Here is a 17,763-nt window from a genome sequence, read left to right as displayed (position 1 = left end):
GTGAATCATCATTACAGATTATAATGAAAATCCAATTAACCAATGACGTTTTGGAACCAACAATTTCTGTATTACTGCACTTCAGTTTTCTACATGTCAGCTAACTAAATGTCAACCATTTGCTTGTTTTACTTGCCAGAAAGTTTAGTAAGTTTTATCCAGATAGATTTCTTAGATTCAGTAAAATGCCTCTGCTCATCACTTAGAAATTGTATACCAGAGGTCCTAAATTCCTATGCAGGAGAGCGGAAGTGTTAGATTGCAGTATGCCTTAAAATGGGAATCATGCAAGACAAGATGAATTCTCATTGGTGTCCAATTTGCATACACCTACAGAACCATGGATTTCAGGGCTTTAAATTAGGTTTTATCAACAAAGGTAATTTATTCAGGAATAAAGCAGGATATTTAAAGTTGGTATTGTGGTTATTCCAGCACAGCTCTGCCTGAGGACATGCTTATCATGGCATGATCTTCTGAAGTGGATTAATCTAAATGAGAAAAAAAAAAGTTCTTAATTTGGAACAAGCATTTCCCTGGGAGTTATTTATTTTTACAGAGTTATTGTGGTCTGTCTCCCTGCCTAGACAAGCCCATTGGAGTTCCACATAGGGTGGGCTCTTATGATAAGAAAATGAAGCAGAATTCTCTTTTCCTCTATGTCTCCTTTTGCTGAGTTTCTTGTGATGTCTCTTTCAGTGGGGAATGAACAGAAGAATAGGTCTTTGCCTTGGATATAATGGCTGCTGCTCTCCAAGAAATTATTGTTTTGTTGAGAGGGCAGCACTCTGGCACTGGAGATGCAGAGATTGCTCTACTCCAAGCCTGTGGAGTTCCATTAGCTGTGGAATATTAAATATTGTAACTGAAATGCCAGCATCCCAGCAAAATACTCCAAGATGTGTAGAAAATGGCAGCAAGGCTTCTTAGCCCTGTTAGAAAATTTTCCTCGAGTGAATCAAGAGTACGTGCTTATAAATGGATTCCCATAATCCCCCTATACTACTTGTATAGTGGGAGGAGGTTGCTGCTCCCACTCAGAATTTGGTTTTTGATAGTCATTACGGTGTGCTGATCTTAACATCAGCCTCGCAGTAGGTACCCACTAAAGCCACTTTGTCATCATTGTTTAGCAGAAATAAACTTATATTTTCCACCAGACCTGACYGTGAAGGGTCATTGTTCAATGAACTTTTCTTTCTTCTTTCAGGTTACAAGACCCTTTTGAAAGGGATTTCAGGGAAATTCAGCAGTGGAGAACTTGTGGCAATTATGGGTCCTTCTGGCGCTGGGAAGTCGACACTCATGAACATTCTGGCAGGATACAGGTCAGTAACAACGAAAATCCCAAGTAAGATGAGGACCGTCTAGGCTGATGGTTCTTTGGAGGCAACAGCAGAAGAAATCTTACCAGAAGAAATCTTACCCAGTGTTTGTAGAAAACAAGTAATTCACAGATTTCAAGTTAGATTCTTATTGTTTATATTTTTCTGTTTTTCCTGTTCTGGACACTTATGATTTATCTGTTAACAAGTCAGATCCAAGAATAGGAAGCAATTTCAAGCTCCAAAACCAAAAAAAAGCTTCCTTTTTAGCTGTGTAACAAATCTGACTCAGTGTCTTATGTTTGTGATATTTTAAAATTAGGTTTTATGGGCACTTGAAAAAATGGTCCTTTTTGTCAACACTTTCAGAAGTTGAAGCCTTCTGGACTAAACTGCAATGTGTGAAGTGACTGTGGTTCATCATCCTGAATCTGCTATTCTGTGGCTAAATACAAGGTGGCTCTGTGTTGTTGGCCTCTGGTCGTAAGGAACAAGACACAGTAATCTAAAAAAAGTCACTTGAATGATTTGATATTTTCTCAGACATTCATATAAGGCAGCACACATTTTGTACTAACCTGGATTAAAATTTTCATCATAATTGCATGAAGCCTCTCATGAAAGAGAACATCACAAAATAAGTTCATTTCTATCTACTGTGTCAGTTTTATTCTATACTGGGCAGTAATTACCTAAGTAATTACTTAAGACTTCCACAAACTGAGACCTGTGCCAAACAATTGAAAGCAATATTCACCCCGATTATTTTCTTCGTTCATTTCAGAGAGACGGGAATGAAAGGAGAAATTCTCATCAATGGACAGCCTCGTGACCTGCGCTCTTTTCGCAAAGTCTCCTGTTACATCATGCAAGATGACATGCTCCTTCCTCATCTTACTGTCCAAGAAGCTATGATGGTGAACATTATTTCTGGCTCTAATTTATTTTGGGGTGTGGGATAACAGAAAATCTCCATTTGTGTATTGCACATGTTCTTACTCCTAGTGGTGCTGCTACATGTTGACTATTTTTAATCCCATTTAATGAAAATGCTTGGACTTTGATGATGCCTTGAATTCCATTTCAGGCTCATGCTTCTGTGGGTCATCTGAGCTTCTTTTGCTTTATGGTTTTCAATATGTGACCAGCATTATGATTTAGAAGAAAATTTAAGACTATATACTCCATAGACTTCCCAAAGAATGGAGCCTGCAATTCTGTACAGAATGAGCCTTTGTAGAGACATCTTTTTTCTTGGGTGGTGGCTGAGTGACCAACAGTAACCTTTACATCTCCCTTTCTGTCTGTCTTCCATACTCTAACTGTAAAATGATATTTTGACTTTAAGCCTGGACTGTCTGCTGCTTCTACTCTTTTGTGCCTTTTCTTTGATAAAGGCATTGTATAAAATCTCTTCCAGTTCTTCACAGGAAAACAACAGGAACAGAATAAGCCAGAGACTTAAAGGCAACAGAAAGTCTTCTCCTTGTAATGTGTCATAGTGTCAAGAGGTTTTCTAATTACCAGCTTGAGTGATCAGTCTAGAAGCGCCTGTTGCTCAGTTTGAGAAAGGAGCTGTTCTCTCTCAGAGGCTATTATCATTTGATAAGGCTCAGGTTGTTCATACTGTATGCAACCATCAATTCACAAATTTTAAGGTCAGAAGAGATCACTGTAGTCTTGTCTATGCTTTATGTGGCTACCTTCCTGTGAAGTCTCTTCTTTGTGAGGAGGTTTTTCTTTTTCTTTTACATGAACATTGTAGTCAGAATCCCATAGGACTGCTTCTGTAGAATTGGGTCCAGATTCACTCTAAGTGAATCAATCAAGGCTCTGACAAAAAATAATTCCTTAACAGTTTAATTGCTTCTAATAACAATTAATCAGAATGTTTTGTGGAGCTACCTCTTAGGACAGCAGATGGCCTCTTTCACAAGATTATTTCTGTACTCTTTTGTTCATGTCCTGGGGAAAGAGGAAGTTTTTTGGTATCCTCATATTATGTGTGAAGCACAGAGAAACTGTGATTCTGGCATTGCCTAGGAAGTTAGTGGCAACATGACAAAATGAGTCTCCTGTCTTCCTCTCAACTTCGACTTGCAGAATGACTTTTCTTTCTAGTATGACTTTGTGTGATTGCCTAAGTCAGCATATACTCGGTCACCTACTGTGCAGTCATACATGATGCTTGTGATTTGAACGTTATAATTCAACTCAACTGTTTAATTTCCCTTCTGGGTTAGAAGAAATTGTTTAAGTGATATATTGGGATGTTGTGCCTGAAACACCCACTGAAACTGATTGCCATGCTATAGATCAGTTCAAAGTTAAATTCCTTTGTATTTCATTCCAGGTATCTGCTCATCTGAAACTTCAAGAGAAAGATGAAGGAAGAAGGGAAATGGTATGTATACTGTTCTTCAAATTCAGATTTTTTTGGGGTACCGAAGAGGTCCATAAAATAAGTTCTGTAAAGGTGACATTTTTGTCTAACATTGAACTGCATTAAGCTTGTAATGACAGAATAAATCATAACCTCAAAATTGACAGATATCATTATTAGAGAATGAGTAGTACAATCTATATGAAAGTAGCATTCAGTATGCCTGAAGCTGAGACTGAATGAGTAATTGTAAAACTTGGATTCTCTTACACCTGTGTCTGGGGGGCTCAGGCATTCTCATGTGTGGCCAGGTAGATCAGTCAAGTCTGGCAACAGTGTGCAGAGGCTAGCTGCAGAGCTTGTATTTCTGGGGATTCATGAAAAAGTTCAGTAGTTCCTGTAATTGCTGCAGCAATTGGTGTACTCATATTTGAAAGCATTGATCTTTATGGCTATGCTGGTGGGCAGAAAGGATGTGCTATGTGATCATATTGTGCAGCTGGGTAAGTTAGTGAGATTACAGTGAAGATGCAGGCTAATGTGTTTTGAAGCTACGTTGAGTGGACAAAGTGTGGACAAGTAGGAAACCAAGCTAAAACATGCACGTATCTTTTCTAAAGCACCAGGAATGAGAGTTGCGCACTTCATTCTTGTGGATTTACTGCACTGTCCTGCTTCTGGCTGTGACTAGCCCATGACTTTCCTGAGCGGGAGAGAAGTCCTGGTGTGTTTTTACCCATGGAAACCTATAAGCCAACTGGACCTGTACTGAAAGGAGCCTCACTAAGAAGTGTGCTCCTCGCCCATTTGAGTGGCGCAATTCCTCTCCATAACGTGCTCTGATACAGGACGGTCTTTTTAAAGAAAATACCTGGAGGTGTGCGGCCAGACAGAATGACTTCTGACATGTTAGCTTGTGTGTGAGACGACTCTCTCAACTAAGTTTCATTATCTCAGTTATACTTAAAAGAATTGGAAATGAGCCCTTTCTGCATCTATAGGCAAAGCTTAAAAAATCTGGGCCTGTGTATTACTAAGGACACTCAGAGCTCAGGTGTTTATCTCTGCTCGGGTGGAGTTACCAGAGCATGCCGAAGCATGTGAGAGGAACAGTTCAGTGCTGCACAGTGTGTTTCAAAACAAAATATGACTGGGGAGGGGGAGGATTATGTCTGCAGCTAAAAAGTAGAAAAATTACCACACTGATGAAAGCAGAGATGGTTCAGGTTGTTGAGAGATTCAAGAAAAGTGAAACTGTAGCTCAGAAAGTGTTTGAGTTTGTTTTTGCTAATTTCAGGCTGTGTTTCAGTGCTGCATAAGACAACACCAACAAGGACAATAATTATGATCTSTCTTACTCTGCCTTTTCAAGGGGGAGGCTTCTAGGTGTGTGAGGGTTGTGCTGAGGGCTGATGGAGTTTATGCAATAGTATGGCTTCGTGGCTAAAACTGTGATTTTCCTTTCCAGAAAACTGATGGCTAATTCTGCCTTTACTATTGACTTGTATGTTACTGTGAACAAGTCTTTCAGTCTTTCTGTGACTCAGATGTCCCATCAATAAAAAGGGAGTTACTATTGGTGTAAAAGGCTCCCAACATTTGTGCTATACTTATTCCTGTAAAGTTCAAGTTTGGGGCTTTTCATGATTTTTCAGAGAGTTATTTTTCATAAATAGAAAGAAGGGATCCGATTTTCATTTTGGTGCATTTTGGGATCCCAAAACCATGCACTGAGGAGATCCTTGGGGGCAAAAAAGGTGCAGGGGACAAGGCTCAACTGAAATCAAAGTCTGCAGAAGGAAGGAGGAGATGAGATGCCCTGTGAGTGGGAATGGAGTATGGCTGGCTCTGTGTGAATTGAAATTGTAGCTGGAGAGAAGCAGTTAGGGGGCAATTCAGAGCATCTTATTTTGACTTATTCTCTGAAGCTCTTTCCTGAGGAGATTGCCTCTCTTTGGATAACAGGGCCTGGGGTAATTGAGGTGACACAGTTATTTAAGCTGGTGACATGGGATCTAGAGCCTTCCTGAGACAGTTTCCCATCCCACATTTCTCCTGCCAAGAGACTTCATGTGGGTTTCCTGGCTCGTCTGCAGTGTATGCAGGAAAGCTGTGGCTTGTATGGGCTGTTCTGGGAGGAGCTCTGTTTCAGGAACGCGAAAGGCTTCCCGCTCTTCCCCAGATGCCAGATTTGCTTATCCATATGCATCTCAATTGACGCTTGAACTTGACTTGTTGGATTTACCATTTCAGAGGAGTCTCTTACTCTATTAAAAGATGCCACTAGCAGTAGCTGGCATGTGATTCTTAAGCTGAAGTTTATAAAGGAGAAGGAAAAATTGCTTCTGAGCCACCCGGTGAAAAGCATATCCCTTGCACCAAATGTGAAATATATGGCAATTCCAAAGATGCAGCAGTTGTTCTGATGGCTGTCTTGTCAGTATTTATTTCCTAACTGTGCCTATATTAGGGGCAGCAAAAGCTATGTGAACCTGTTGAAATGACCACAAGGAGTGAATTTTGCTAATCCGAGTGTACTTTTCTTTTTGGAACGTCCTAAATTTGTTCAATCGTGGAGAATCTGAAAATCAGAATTCTAGAGAGGGAAACTTACAGGAAACAACAGAGTATGTGTGACAACTGAATTGGCCCTGAGAAGAATGAAAGCACCTAAAATAAATGGCCGCATTTGAAGGGCAGACTTTGAAGAACAGATATTAGGGGAAAATAGGTCATTACTCGGCAGAAGCTGCTGATTTTTATTACAGAGTTCTGCATTCCCTTGTAAATACAGCCTAGAAATTCCATTGAAAGAAGCCTATTGGTTTCACTGTATAATAACTGTTCACATACTGCGCAGCTCTTTTGATGTCTGAGTCAAATCCAAGGGGTACTATCGAAGAACTGATTTTCACTTAATTTTCACAGAAAAGGAGTCCTATTGAGACAGGTCATGTAGAAAGCAAAAGTAGAATTTGGGTCAAAATGGTAAATGCTAGGCTCTTAAGCCCCACTGAATCTAAGGCCTACCTTTCTTACATTGTATGGAAAAAGGCTTCAATGTATAGATGGTGAGACAAAGATAGTGGCTAGTTTAGATTCTCCATGAAAATCAGTGATACAGTAAAGAGACTCTTCTTTTGTGCAAACAAACGTAAATGACATGCATTATTGTGTTTCCTTTAGGTAAAGGAAATACTGACAGCCCTCAGTTTGCTCACATGTGCCAACACAAGGACAGGGAGTCTTTCTGGAGGCCAGAGAAAGCGTCTTGCCATTGCTTTGGAGCTAGTGAACAATCCTCCTGTCATGTTTTTTGATGAACCAACCAGGTACTTCAAGGCCAAAATTTAAAGATAGTCCAGTATTGCTCTATATGGTAGAACAATGCCACAGAAAGGTTATTCGCCTTTAAATTCTTTGAAGAGGCTCATTTTTTATTGTCTGTAAGTGCTCAATCAGCCCCCAAGAAATAACTTGATTTAGGTACTCAGTAAGTGTCTTGGGTCACTGCTGTAACCTCCAGACCATAAAACTATAAATAATTAAGGGAGACATAAACTGAAAGAGGAAGGAAGAGAGGGAGGAAGTTGTTTTCAGATTATAGCATGTGAATTTTCTTTTTCCAGCAAAGATAGCTCATGAATATAAGCTTTTTTAAGAGTGACTTTTAATAGAGAAAGTAACCCATGTAGGATTAAATTCTGTGATCAGTCCAGAGGAGGCTGGGAGAGCTATGAGTATGTATCTGTTCATTGAAGTAGGGAGCATCTTTAATCTATAGTCCTAAAATGTAGAAGCCCCTTAAGGCAGCTTTGAGAATACTCCTATTTTTCATTCTCAGACATGCTTCCAACCTAATTAAAAGGTTGATGGAGAAATATAAGCATAAGGTTGGCATGTGATAAAATTAAGCTGCTACAGAGACAATTTATAAAAAAAAGAATAGTGAGAGACTAAAGTATCAGATACATGTGCTAGTTTCCAGTGGTGCCTGTGGAACTGTTGATCTCACAAACTTTTCTTTCCTTTTATTCAGTGGCTTGGATAGTGCATCATGTTTTCAGGTTGTGTCTTTGATGAAGGCTTTAGCCCAGGGGGGCAGGTCCATCATCTGCACGATTCACCAGCCCAGTGCTAAACTGTTTGAGTTGTTTGATCAGGTATTATTTTCAGACTCTTTCTCTTTACGTATGGGTTAGGTAGGTTATACTTTCAAGACTGCCCTCTCTAGGTAAAGACATTATTAATTCTAGTCTGTGGTTCCAGATCAAATAAATAAATTTCAGTAAATTAGAGCAAAATATACTTTTTGATATATTTGTTTTCTTCTTCTATGCCTGTTTACATATATAAATGTAAAGCCGATCTGTTTGCAAAGTCACGATTATCACACTTGCAATTTTCATGTCCTCACCCACCACCATTCCCAGGGACACAGCTCTCAATAAAGTAAATGAGAGGTAATTTAAGAGCAAGAGGACTTTAGTGTAAATGTCTGCCATGTTGCTAGTGCACATTCTCATCCTAGCTACACAGGTGTAAATTTGGAAAAGTCTATTCATGCAAAATAATAATAATTGAAATGAAGTCTGTTGGAGAGCTTTTCTCCAACCTAACAACAGGATATGTACTGTACATGTTTAGGTTAGACTTAAATTTCCTTTAATCTTGTTAGGAGATTTAAATTAGAGCTACGAGAGCTTAGAGAAAATCTGCTATACCATAGGTGAGCAAGCTCTTGCAGATTGCCAGTCTGGCAGGGAGGTTTATTTAAAGTCAATAGTGTGGCTAAAAGCAAGAATAATCAAGCTATTTCCTATTGCTCTGCTCTATATTTATAAATACATATAAATTATGTGTATGTGTACACCATYTCTCCTTCCATTCCTGTATTCACTAGCTTCGTTTCCCAGCCAAAAATATCTGTAATGTATGGAAATTAGATGGCTCAGTTTTACAGTTTCTTGCCTACTGCCAGCATATGTCTAAGGCTGGAATTAATCTGTTTCTGTGTTAGGGTGCTGTTAGTGCTGGAGAGAATGTTTGCAGAACTCAAATCTTGAGCATTTCTAATATTCTGCACATTTTCCGTTAGCTGTAATTCCATGCAGAGGCAATTCCAAGCGGTGACAAATCTTTCCAAGTTGCTTTGCCCACAAGGCAAGAAGAGGTCATTGGGTTCGTGGATTGCTGCCATGCAGATAGCAGGTTCAAATATTTTAATAGTATTTCTTTTTTTTTTCTTTTTTTTGGTCTTGTTTTTCAGCTCTATGTTTTAAGTCAAGGTCAATGCATTTACCGTGGGAAAGTATTAAACCTTGTCCCTTACTTGAGAGATCTGGGTTTAAATTGTCCAACCTACCACAATCCAGCAGATTTTGGTAAGGAAAATTTGAATCTTTTTTTTTTATGTGTTTGATTGGCATCTTTGGGGGAATGGGAACATCCATACATATGTGTGTGTGTACATATATGTTCCAAAATCCGAAACAAAATTAATCCAATCTTTTCTCAGTAATTTAAATGCCACCTAGTGGTAGAATTTAGTGAATATTTCTCTGTGACAGCTGTCTAGGTGTAGGAAATGAAAGACAGAACATATTTTTGTATTTCATATTAATTAATCTTAAAGTCTTTACAAAGTGACTCCAATATTTCTGTTTTTTTTATGAGCAATACCACTGTGGTATCTTACTGCTAAGAGTATGTTTTTTTTCTTTCCATTGTTGTTTCTTAATTCCAAAGGAGCAGTGAGGACCACAAAAAGAGATCTTTGTCACTTTTGATTACCAAGGAAATCAAATATTCACTGCTTTTTCCCTAAAAGGATTCATTTATCTAGGAGAATGAACAGAACTCTCTAAATTTTTTAAGAAAAATACATATAAATTATGTATGTGCGTGTGTGCACGTGCGCATATATATTTATATGTGGCGTTTTAGAGGCTGTTTTAAACAAAACTCTTCTTTCTGTCAGCGCTACAGGATCAAGGGAACCTAACAATAAGGGCTGTAACTAATCAGTGGTATAAACCAGTAACTCACCTTCTGTTCTGTGTAGTTATGGAAGTAGCTTCTGGTGAATACGGAGACCAGAACAGCCGGCTGGTCAGGGCAGTGCGGGAGAGGATATGTGACACAGACTACAAGAGAGATGTTGGTGAGAATGAGTTGAACCCCTTCCTCTGGCACCGGCCTTCTGAAGAGGTATTTTGTATACAGCAAGTAATGGGCATGGCTTGAGGTTGGGAGAGGGAGGAAGAGAATTTAAATTCTCTGTCAGTGGGGAAGGTTTCTGGGTACGTTCGGTTGCTGAGAGTGGATTTTGTGAATGAAAACTAAGATTCTGCAAAGAAAGGAGTTTATTCTTTTATGTGTTTCCGCTAGGATTCATCCTCCACAGAAGGCTGCCACAGCTTCTCCGCCAGCTGCCTAACCCAGTTCTGCATCCTCTTCAAAAGGACTTTTCTCACCATCATGAGGGATTCAGTAAGACTATCTTTATAATACTTTGGTAGCTAAAAGATCTATTCAGTTGCTTGGGAGGTAGTGTAATATGCCTAAAAGTTCCTGTCCACAGCCCACACATGAAGATTGTCACAGAGCTTTAAAGAAACTGATCCTTCAGTCTTGCTGTTAATTGCTGCTGCTTTAATTGTGAACATTTTTGTTTAGTGGAACTCTGAAGTGTCCGGGAAAAAAAGGCAAAACCTAAAACCCCTTTGTGCTGCCATGTCCTACATACAGTTATTTATCCTAATACAAACTGAGTGTGAAGTTGCACTGATATACCACAAAATTCCTGGTTCCAAAAAGTTCAGGATGGCACAGAGTTAATTTCAGTGTGATGTGAAGTTAATATCTAAAGTTCTTTTTTTCCTGTTGAAACAGAAAATCAATAGAAAAATAATTTTGATTCTCCCCAAAAGAAACATTTCTGCTTGCATGCATTTAAAATCCAGATTCAACTATCATAATGAAACTCTTTCATTCCCAAGAAAAAAAATGTCCTTCACCTTTTTCTTAAAAAAAAGCAACCTTCCTCCCCCACAAATCCCAAACCCTACACATTTGATGTAAATTCATTAAATGTTTTGGTTGTCTCAGTTTGCATTAACAAAATGCAAAGGGACACTTTTCTTTTTACTCAAGAAAGCTTTTCTTATCTCTGAGTAGCTCAATTGTTTGTGGATTTAAGAGAGGGGAGTACTTGCACTGTTTCAGTGATGAGCCTTCTCTGAAACTCATGAGTTAAGGAGATGAGCTTCCTCAGCTAGACATTACGTGCTCACCTGTCTAAGGGACTCACCAGTGTACAGTATAAATAATACTGGTTGGCCAAGCAGTGTTCTTAGCGGCAAATTTGCAATTTAATAAATTTGAGGAGGGTTTTTCTGCTGCTTTTTTCCTACTTTTTGAAAGGTATCTGTGCTTTACACGACGGGGGAAAAAGACAATATATGCATCCATATATACTTTAATTTGATACACCTGCCCATGGAAAAGGGGAAAGTCAGGCACACTATTGGGTGCTATAGTAAAAGGAATTAGGTGTTTTCCCCACTGCTCTGATTGGGAAGATACGGCAGAACCTTGCTGTTCTAATGGTTAGGAAGCATCTTCCTATTTCCAGACTATATGCCCATTTGTTGTTTTGCCAGAACATTTATCTTAAATTGTTCTTCTCCCTTGCTGCTGTTTTATATTACAGAACAGTTGTCATTTCAAAGCTTGATTAAGTTGTTGAATTTTGACTTCTTCTATTCTGGAATATTTTGCACATCTGGTCTAGTACCAAATGCTTAGTCAAAAATAAATTAGAATGCTCATGTAATCAAAAGCATACATACAGTTTCACATTCTCCACATTGCTCAGCTAGGAGTTTAGATCTCTCTGCTATACGTGGAAAACATCTCTTAGAGGTGTTCAAACACTAACCATTGGATCATACAATACTTTCTTCTTTTCCACCAAGGGGAAACTGTAACTCATTTTCTGACACATAGATGGAAGAACAGGGTAGTTTTTAAGTAAAGATTTTTTTTCCTGCTTTACTCTGAAGACTTGCAATTATTCCATGTTTTATTCTTTTTTCTGTTCTTCTGTACCTCTTGTAGAAATACTGAATTGCAGAGAAGGCACAAAAGGCTAATTTATGCCTGATTAAGCTAGTTTGGTCTGTAGAAGCCTGAAATATCTTTTCTGCCTCACTGAATAGCCTTTTCTGCTCTGGGAAATCTATCTTTTAGTCAGAGAGAAAGTCTGCTTTTCCTGATGAATGAGGGCCAATGACTCCATGTTGTCAGACAGTAAGATTCCCGGTTGCAGCATTTGCAACTACTGCCTTTGTCTGAAGGAAGAAATTCTCTGTACTATAGGCCTTGTGCCTGCTCACACTGGGTACACAGTAGTGTACATTTGTGCCTGCTCACACTGGGTACACAGTAGTGTACATTTTTCTTAGCAGAAGCCCAGTTTGCTAGTAGACCATTTCTATATAAGTTCTTTTGGATATACTTACTGTTTTTCTGCAAGCTGCATATCTGATTTCACTCATATTTGCCATGGTTGTTGAGCCCAGTTGTCCTGATCAGAAAGACTATTCTTTCGTTGCTTGTAGGTCCTGACGCACTTGCGTATCACCTCACACATTGGAATTGGACTGCTCATTGGCTTGCTCTACTTAGGGATTGGCAATGAAGCTAAGAAGGTCCTCAGCAACTCTGGCTTCCTCTTTTTTTCTATGTTGTTTCTTATGTTTGCCGCGCTCATGCCAACCGTCCTTACATGTGAGTACTGGTCATACTGGTAAATTAATGGGCAAGGAGACTGCAACAGTGTGGGAGAAGAGAGGGTTGTAATGTGCCTGCCTCATGTAAGGTAACATTTGACTTGTGCTTCCACTTTTAAGACAAGTGTGAGATAAATCTTGCACTCACTAAACGGCTGTATAGAAGTAAACATAGATTTATCCAGTGCTACCCCCCAGTTAGGCCAGTGTTTCTCAATGCTGACAGTTCACTGTTACAATCCTAGACTGGAATTTCCTCTTTTGCCAAGGTACCAGTGCTATTCAACTGTGTCATGTGCTTGTGGTGGGTCTTGGAGGAACTGTGATAATTTCCCTAGGACTTCTAATTCATGACTGCCCACTTGGGATCATCGTAATCATGTGTTGTTGGAAACAAATCCTGCAAAATGGACTGTTCCATACTTCCTCTGGGAAGGCTGTTATTTTGGATTCCCTGCCTGGTGAAAGGGAACAACCAGGTTCTTTACTCTTTGACACCATTTTTATTTCAAAAGGCCTCTTCAAGCAAGGTTGAGATGATCTGAGTAACCTCGTAAATATTGTAAACAGTGAGCAACTCTCAGGGCTGACCTCTTACATTTCAGTACACATCATTCGAACTGGTCTGTCAAAGGCTTGAGAGCTCCAGTCCCGCTGTGGGACTGCAGCAGCCCAGGATTGAAAATGGATAAACTATGTTATTTTGCGCAAGAATGTTACATGCTGACAACCTAATTTGTCTTACTAATTTGTATTCTCTGTAGTTCCTCTTGAGATGGGAGTATTTCTTAGAGAGCATCTGAACTACTGGTACAGTCTGAAAGCCTACTATCTTGCCAAAACCATGGCTGATGTTCCTTTTCAGGTATATGCTCTAYTCTTCAATAAAACAAGAACCATTTAAATTTTTGCCAGGAAGATCAGTATTGGTATTTTGTCCATCTGAACAGAAACTGTTCATATGTGTGTGCTGAAGCTTCAGGTCCAAATCAAAACACCTTTAGAAATAAATGGCAGGACTTCACAAAAGCCTAGGCTTGACCCAAGTTTTTTTTAATAAACAAATGAGCGTGTTTGGTTTTGTGGCTTGTGCAGATGGGGCATTGAAAAAGGCTGTAAGTGAGTGGGATGTGTTTATGACAGTCTGTGGCAGATGTATTCATTCTCCTCAGCTGAATGCCATTCCTGTCATGTAACATGCAAAGGCTGAGAGCTGTTGATTAACTAGCATATAATGCTCCCTCTGTGTTTTTATCTCACTCAGAATAACAATGAATGTTTGACTTCAGTGAACTAACTGCATGTGTATTTCCTTGCAGATCATGTTTCCTGTAGCTTACTGCAGCATTGTGTACTGGATGACCTCGCAGCCATCTGATGCACTCCGATTTGTCCTCTTTGCGGCCTTGGGAACCATGACGTCCCTGGTGGCTCAATCACTGGGTCTTCTGATAGGTGCAGCCTCTACATCCCTCCAGGTACCGATGGGTGTTTTGGGCTCTCTCAGGAACCCTGCTATCCCCTAGCACTGGTTACTTGCTGTGACTGCTGCTGTGTCTCCAAGGCATTTGTTGGGAAATGACAGACAAAAGGTTCTCTGGGTGCTTGGTGCTTCCCACTAGCATCAACTTAAACAGCGTGTACCCCCAGTAGATGTGAGGCAATACAAATCTTTCCCCTTTTCACTGGTGCTGTGCAGGTCCCTGCTTGAGTGGGCTGTCACTTGCTATTGATCCCAGGCTGAGCAGATCCTAGAATCTGCAGGACAGGTGCATTTCTGTGCASCTACCAAGTGGAGGAGGTAGGCCATGAAGATCTGTAGCTGTGCTCAGGACAGGATTCTTCCATACACATACAAGGAGAAAGTTGTAGGAGGCAAGGCGAAGGGAGGTTTGCCCAGAAATCAAACCCTCTGCAGAGGGAGGGAGAGAGGCAGCTCATGGTGTGACTGGCACATTGGAAGCTGGCTGTGTAACTCCATCCTGCTACCTGACAGTAGTGGCGGAGAAGTGATAAATCCACAGCAGGGCTCTGTTTCATACTGCATGTGATAGCAGATGATATTGATGTTATTATGCTCTGATGCTATCAAAGTTTCTGCAGTACTAGCCTTGGGTCCTGCTCTGAGCCATCCTGTGGAGACCAGCACAGCCCCCTTCTGTGATCCCTGTGTTTTCACTCTCCCCAGAAATACCCATACAGCCCTTTGCGCTGGAGGGGATGGAGTCCAGCCAAGATCTGTCTTCCCTACCAAAGCACCTCCAGCTGGTGATGTTCCTTATCCTCTTCAGAAATATTTAGGAGCAAGTGAAGCTGCTATGCATGTGGGGTTAATGGGGAGGGAGATCTGAGACGGGAGTGGGTGAAGGGCATAATATTTAGAGTCTCACACGCAGAGAAGTGAGGGAATCCCAGTGCTCATCTTGTTCTGCAACCTTCATTGTGGGTTCAAGTCCCTCAAAGGACAAATCCCAGCACTGCAGAGAGGTCTGCTAGGAGCAGGGTTTTAGGGACAGGAGAGAGACCCCCTTTCTTCCACTCACAGCCTCTAACCACTTCCCTCCCCAAGAAACCTTGTCCAAAAATTGAGCAAGTTCATGGTATTTGGAATGGTGATAATTTGGGGGAGTAGCATTATCAGAAGGATTTGAATGGCATTGCTCCCTGCTGCCTAAGAGAGCAGATTTCCACCGCTTCTCTGGGTTTGGCACAGAACAGAGGATTTGCCATGAAGAAAGCCTGCCCATTTAAAGACTGGTTTCCTCACTGGAGGTCAAGACATTAGATGGAAGAGCAAGTTAATTTCTAGTTACTTCTCTGGCTGTCTGACAGGAGGTTGTTCCTTACCTTCCCAGGTGGCCACTTTTGTGGGCCCAGTTACTGCCATCCCGGTACTTCTGTTCTCTGGGTTTTTTGTCAGCTTTGATACCATTCCAACGTACCTCCAGTGGATGTCCTACATTTCCTATGTCAGGTACTGCTAGGGAGGCCATTAACCTCCCATCTTCAAAATGTTGTTTGCTTGCTTGCTTGTTTGGTTATTTTGGGTGCCAAAGACAGTTCACAGCACATTCCTTTACAGTATAAACATGCAAATAATGTAAAAGAATACCATGCTATCTCACTGTATTTTATGCTATATATGATGTGAAACTAATAGGAACATTCAGTATAAATCATCTGCCACTAGTCCAGGTCACTCCCATTAAATTCAACAGGATTGTACAGCACATGGATCTCCATGGATTTTGGAACAGTAGTTTGGGGAAATAGTAGGAACAGTGTGCCAAAACGAGAAATTGATGAGGCTGCCAGCACCTCATTTTGGAAGAACAATGTTGTTAAATCACCGCTGTATCCCTGATGGACTTGTTGGAGAGATACTTTAAACTTTGCAATTGTACTGCCACAAGAGGGGTGGGATTTGTGTCACCTCTAAACTGGTGGTTTAAGCCCCATTTACGCTCAATGGAAAGAGACAGGCACCTTGTATCCTATCTGTGTCAGTCACTCTGTCTATCTGAGACAGTTATCTTAAGATGGTACGATTGCTATCAAGAAACCTCTGCAGGCTAGCTTGGAGGACTAGTTTAGACTAGACACCTAAATGCCTGGGCTGTAATTAGGTGAGATGAATTCCCCTGAAGGTGGCCAGTGGATTTTCTTTGGACTGAAATGATCAGGAAGTGGACATTGCAGAGGTAGCTACATGGGTCCTTAAAAACAGTCCTTTAACCACGGTTTTGTGTATGACTTGTGTCGTTGTAGGGCCAGTTTACTATGAGGAAATAGGTTTGTAGGTTTATCCTCCATCACCGTTCCCCCTTTCCCCTCATTCTCCTCTGAACTGCACTACTATTAACAAAACCCAGGCTAAAATCTCCTCTCATTTGACAAGTGAGGTCTCATGCAGAGACCTATCGAAGATTAAGAGGCTGCACCCACTGGACTGGTAACTAGAATTCAAGATCAGGCTGCAAGGGAATTGTCTAGCCCATATGGAGTCTCCTGAAACTGAGGAGAGCTAGCATATGCATGGGGACCATGCTGGTGTATCTGCTTGCAAAGTCAAAGCCTATGTGCGCCCCGTCCTGGGGGAGACATGGGAACTGCTCATTATTAGCTAGTGAAAGTATAGCACAGAAGGTAAGAGAAGAGATGTTCTAGTTCAATCCCAGTTTTAATACATTTCTGAGTTCATATCATAATTGTGTCCCTGCTGCTTAGTTTAAAAAATGGAATTAATAATGTCACTTTAAATTGAAGAAGAATTTCTGAATACAAGCTGAAACTAGTCTGCGTTATATTTTAACATTTTCCTTTTGAGAAATTGCACTGTATGCTAACTGAAAGCTGTTAAAGGCAAAACTTCTGTCCTTGTTCAGTCTCGTGCAAAATGCCAGCGACATATGATTTGCTTGATTGTAACAGGGGACAGAATTTGCCCTGAGACATGTGTCCAAGCAATATTGAACCCTTCAGCATTTCCAGCCAAGCTCTCATAGAGAGTGTTTTGCTGCTGCAGTACTTTTAAACAGGTCATCGGCATTTTACTTTGTAATCCATCCTTCTCCTTTCCAGATACGGGTTCGAAGGAGTTATTCTCTCCATCTATGGACTGGATCGAGAAGATCTGCATTGTGACAAAGATGATACTTGCCATTTTCAAAAATCAGAGGCAATTCTGAGAGAACTGGATGTAGAAAATGCCAAACTTTACCTGGACTTCATTGTGCTCGGAATTTTCTTCTTCTCTCTGCGCCTAATTGCCTATTTTGTTCTCAGATACAAAATCCGAGCAGAGAGATAAAGGAAAAAACAACTATAACAATGTAGTAGGAAAAACTTTAGGCATGCAGTAGAGGGCACTTGACATTGTCTTACCGTGGCAGACCGGTCTCCAGTGCCCAGCTAGATGCTGTTATGACCTAGCCCATAGAGAACCACATTGGGATAGCGGTCATATAGTGTTAAGCCAATCAGTCCAGTTGGGTTGGGTCATGTTTTCATTACACTTTCTAGCTCTAACTAGGAAGAAGAAATAGAAGGGAATTTTGCAACACAGAATTTCAATACTGAGGCAGTGTAACTGTAACAAAATATCTGGTTACAGGAACTTTCCTTATGAAAACCAATTCCGTGATAAGATAATACTAGTCCTGGTAGCCAGAACAGAATAATGTCATCGTTAGGTGACAAGGTAATGAGATGCGAAATGGGGGATGCAAAGAAAATAGGTTTCTCTCATCTTTTTAAATTC

General features: G+C 40.5%; 1 protein-coding gene across 1 annotated transcript in view; it reads left to right on the top strand.

Annotated features, from left to right (window-relative positions):
• The window catches only part of ABCG1 (ATP binding cassette subfamily G member 1), a 48,114-nt gene extending 30,801 nt beyond the window's left edge, over positions 1-17,313 (top strand). The window contains exons 2-14 of the mRNA XM_026070722.1: positions 1,211-1,328; positions 2,110-2,242; positions 3,679-3,729; positions 6,895-7,040; positions 7,748-7,871; positions 8,978-9,092; positions 9,773-9,918; positions 10,099-10,200; positions 12,333-12,501; positions 13,268-13,368; positions 13,823-13,981; positions 15,359-15,477; positions 17,085-17,313. Coding sequence (XP_025926507.1) covers positions 1,211-1,328; positions 2,110-2,242; positions 3,679-3,729; positions 6,895-7,040; positions 7,748-7,871; positions 8,978-9,092; positions 9,773-9,918; positions 10,099-10,200; positions 12,333-12,501; positions 13,268-13,368; positions 13,823-13,981; positions 15,359-15,477; positions 17,085-17,313 — 1,712 coding nt within the window. The remainder of the gene's footprint in view (positions 1-1,210; positions 1,329-2,109; positions 2,243-3,678; positions 3,730-6,894; positions 7,041-7,747; positions 7,872-8,977; positions 9,093-9,772; positions 9,919-10,098; positions 10,201-12,332; positions 12,502-13,267; positions 13,369-13,822; positions 13,982-15,358; positions 15,478-17,084) is intronic.
• Positions 17,314-17,763: the final 450 nt, after the last annotated feature.

This window comes from Apteryx rowi, unplaced genomic scaffold, assembly GCF_003343035.1.
Source record: "Apteryx rowi isolate R43461 unplaced genomic scaffold, aptRow1 scaffold_317, whole genome shotgun sequence".
NCBI classification, from domain to species: Eukaryota; Metazoa; Chordata; class Aves; order Apterygiformes; family Apterygidae; genus Apteryx; species Apteryx rowi.
The sequence above is the reverse complement of the archived record's forward strand: the minus strand, read 5'-3'. Positions and strand labels throughout refer to the sequence as shown.